This window comes from Atta colombica, unplaced genomic scaffold, assembly GCF_001594045.1.
Source record: "Atta colombica isolate Treedump-2 unplaced genomic scaffold, Acol1.0 scaffold216, whole genome shotgun sequence".
Taxonomy (NCBI): domain Eukaryota; kingdom Metazoa; phylum Arthropoda; class Insecta; order Hymenoptera; family Formicidae; genus Atta; species Atta colombica.
The window spans coordinates 717623-720591 of NW_017259312.1; the positions used below are offsets into that span (position 1 = coordinate 717623).

The 2969-nt window shown below is 32.5% G+C and overlaps 2 protein-coding genes across 2 annotated transcripts in view; one reads left to right on the plus strand and one right to left on the minus strand.

Moving 5' to 3' along the window:
• Positions 1-232: 232 nt before the first annotated feature.
• Positions 233-2001, plus strand: LOC108687754 (GTP-binding protein 10 homolog). The gene is made up of 5 exons (XM_018193698.1): positions 233-397; positions 480-783; positions 864-1082; positions 1177-1782; positions 1880-2001. Exons 1-4 carry the CDS (start codon positions 356-358, stop codon positions 1776-1778), a joined length of 1167 nt encoding a protein of 388 aa, XP_018049187.1. The 5' UTR covers positions 233-355; the 3' UTR covers positions 1779-1782; positions 1880-2001.
• Positions 1886-2969, minus strand: part of LOC108687753 (probable tRNA N6-adenosine threonylcarbamoyltransferase, mitochondrial) — a 2186-nt gene continuing 1102 nt past the window's right edge. Inside the window, exons 4-6 of the mRNA XM_018193697.1 lie at positions 2781-2909; positions 2274-2627; positions 1886-2211 (exon numbers count right to left, since the gene is read on the minus strand). Coding sequence (XP_018049186.1) covers positions 1918-2211; positions 2274-2627; positions 2781-2909 — 777 coding nt within the window. The 3' untranslated portion in view covers positions 1886-1917. The remainder of the gene's footprint in view (positions 2212-2273; positions 2628-2780; positions 2910-2969) is intronic.

Genomic DNA, 2969 nt, shown 5'->3' on the forward strand with positions numbered 1-2969 from the left:
AGAAATAGTTTCGTATAATTTCCTACATGACATACAAAGTAAATACTTTGCAACAGTAATAATTACTATATATAATAATAATGTCTTTATTAATCATGTCATATAGTTAGCTTCTTGCCAGCAGAAATGAAGATTAAGGTGCCATCTAGAAATAATTTTGCCAACTTTTCAGTGGATTCAAGTATCGATCGGTCGACAAACTCGGTGAATAAAATAGTGCGTTTGACTTGCTTTTTGCAGTATGTATTTAATTTAACCTCTCTCGTGATGAACATGATGCGTATTATTGCTAATAAACGCAAGTAAATTAGAATATAAGATCATAAAAAAATAGTTATAGGCCTCGTGCTATACAATGGTATTTTGGACACAAGTACTTTTAGCTTCAATGAAAAAAGTGAGTAGATCTTATTGAATTAAGTATTACAAGTGTGTGTGTTACATACATTAACTAAAGGAAACTTTTCATTTTATTGTAGCAACCAAGAAAATATCTACGTTCTAGATTCATTGACACGCTTCGTCTTCATATTAGAGGAGGTACAGGAGGTAGTGGTTTGTCTCGTTATGGTGGAGTAGGAGGTGCAGGGGGTAATATATACTTAGTTGCAAAAGATGGGCTAACATTGGAGAATGTTGCCAATACTTTGAAGACCAAACGGGTCGTCGCAGATTGTGGACACGACAGTTCAGCAAGGGGAATTATAGGTGCACCTGGTCGAGATAAAAATATTTCGGTTCCACGTGGTATTTTAGTATATAACCAGAATGGAGTATTGTTAGGTAGGTATTTTTCAAACTTTTTGCTCAAAGTTGTACAGATATTGTTACTTTCCTTTCCTCCTTTGTTAAAAATCTTGTAGGAGATTTAAACGAAGAGGATTCAAAAATATTAATAGCCAAAGGTGGTTTGGGAGGTACAAAAGACACAGGTTACTGTGGATTGAAGGGAGAATCTCAGGTGATAAAGTTAGATTTGAAACTGATTGCCGATATCGGATTAGTTGGCTTTCCCAATGCTGGTAAAAGTACATTCTTGGCAGCAGTTTCAAATGCCAAGCCTAAAATCGCTAGTTATCCCTGTAAGACTTCTTAGATATTTTTTTACTTCTTACATTCTTCTTCATCTTAATTGCTTGTTAATTTTGATTTTACGGTTTGCTTTTTCTATTGTAGTCACTACCATAAGGCCTAGATTAGGAGTCATGAACTACGATGATTTGAGAGAAATTATCGTTGCAGACTTACCAGGTCTGATTGAAGGAGCACACATGAATATTGGAATGGGTCACAAGTTTTTAAAACATATTGAAAGAACAAAGTTACTTATGTTCATCGTAGATATACAAGGATTTCAATTGTCGCCCAAGCATGGACATAGATCCTGCTTGGAAACTATAGTCTTATTAAACAAAGAGATTGAACTTTACAAACCAGACTTATTAAAAATGCCAGCAGTGCTTATAATTAATAAAATGGACACTGACAATGCTAATAATATTCTCAAAGAAATTAAACCAGCATTGCGCAATTTATCAAAGTATGTGTCTATATGTCCAGAGGAAATGCAACCTGAACAAGTGATACATTTTGATAATATTTTACCGACGTCCTTAATTTCGAAAGATAATAATATACAAATAGTCAAAGACAGGCTACGAAATATATTAGATAAATATGAAGAGAGAAAACATGCTTTTGAACATAGCAACTTGGACTCCCGGCTAATGGAGAGGATAAACTGGCAATTTGAAGAGCACACACCAATCATTGTATAAATTTGTAAGGAAAATAAATATTTTTTAAATAATGCTAATGTTATTGTTAATGTAAGAATAACTCGAAAAATATGCAGATTTAAATTGAATTTTTATTACAGGGATTCGAGATGGCAGATTGTATAGAAATTTGTGATCGTTAAATTCTATTTAATTTCACTAATTTACATTTTATGTCTGCATCTTGTACTCTTTCAATCCAACTTTCTCCGAATGATGCGTTTTTCTCAATAGATACCATTTCGATTTCTGCTCTATCTTGGAGAACGTTTATGTTTGCCATCCACTTTTCCGCACCGTTCCACGCTATCATTACACCATTATCATTGCATAAACGAGGTGGAGTTCTAACAAATTTAAAGCCTCTTTCCGAACAAACAATTTCTAAAGACTTTGCTAAGAAATTATTGCAAGCCACTCCACCGGATATTACCTATATTAAAACAAATATATAAAATAAAAGTCGGAAATTAATTAACATAATCTTAAGCATACCAAAGTTCGTTGTTCTTGTGGTATCAAATTCATATTATTAATAAATTCCATTGCCCTTTGTGTTCTGAGACATATGTGTCTTGTAAAAACCAGTTGTATGGCAGCGCAAAAATTATACACATCGGGAATTGCCACACTATCAACAACACCAAAATTTTCTTCTTTATCGAGATATTTAAAACTTTTGTTCCATATTCCTGCAAAACTAAATTGACAATTTCTTTTTGTTGTTAAAACAGGCTCGAAAAAGAATTTAGTTGGATCTGATGCTTTGCTTGCTGCACTTTCTATTGCCTGACCACCACTCATATGCGAAAATTCTGGTATAGTTGCAAGTTTAAGCCTACGAGCAATCTGCAAAGTTTAAAACAAATCTATTTGTCGTTATACATTTCATAGATGTTTTTACGAGTTCTTTCATAAAATTTTATTGATAATTTTTAGACAAAATTTTAAGTCCAATAATTTATAATCAAACATGTAATTGACAAAAACTTAAAGATATACCTTGTCCAGAATTTCACCAGGTGCATTATCTAATGTAGTACCCAATGTATAAAATTTATCAACATTTTCAACAATCGCTAATAAACTGTGGCCACCTGATACAAGCAAAACAAGATAAGGAAAGTCTACCTACAAGCATGTATATGAATTTTCTTTATGTTTGATGTCATATATATATATATATATATA

What these genes read in the sequence shown, in the direction of transcription:
- LOC108687754 (XM_018193698.1), top strand. Translation starts at nt 356, where the DNA reads ATGGTATTTTGGACACAAGTACTTTTAGCTTCAATGAAAAAA. An exon ending in TTTTAGCTTCAATGAAAAAA is followed by an intron (nt 398 to 479) that starts GTGAGTAGATCT and finishes ATTTTATTGTAG; the next exon opens with CAACCAAGAAAATATCTACG. An exon ending in TAAAATCGCTAGTTATCCCT is followed by an intron (nt 1,083 to 1,176) that starts GTAAGACTTCTT and finishes TTTCTATTGTAG; the next exon opens with TCACTACCATAAGGCCTAGA.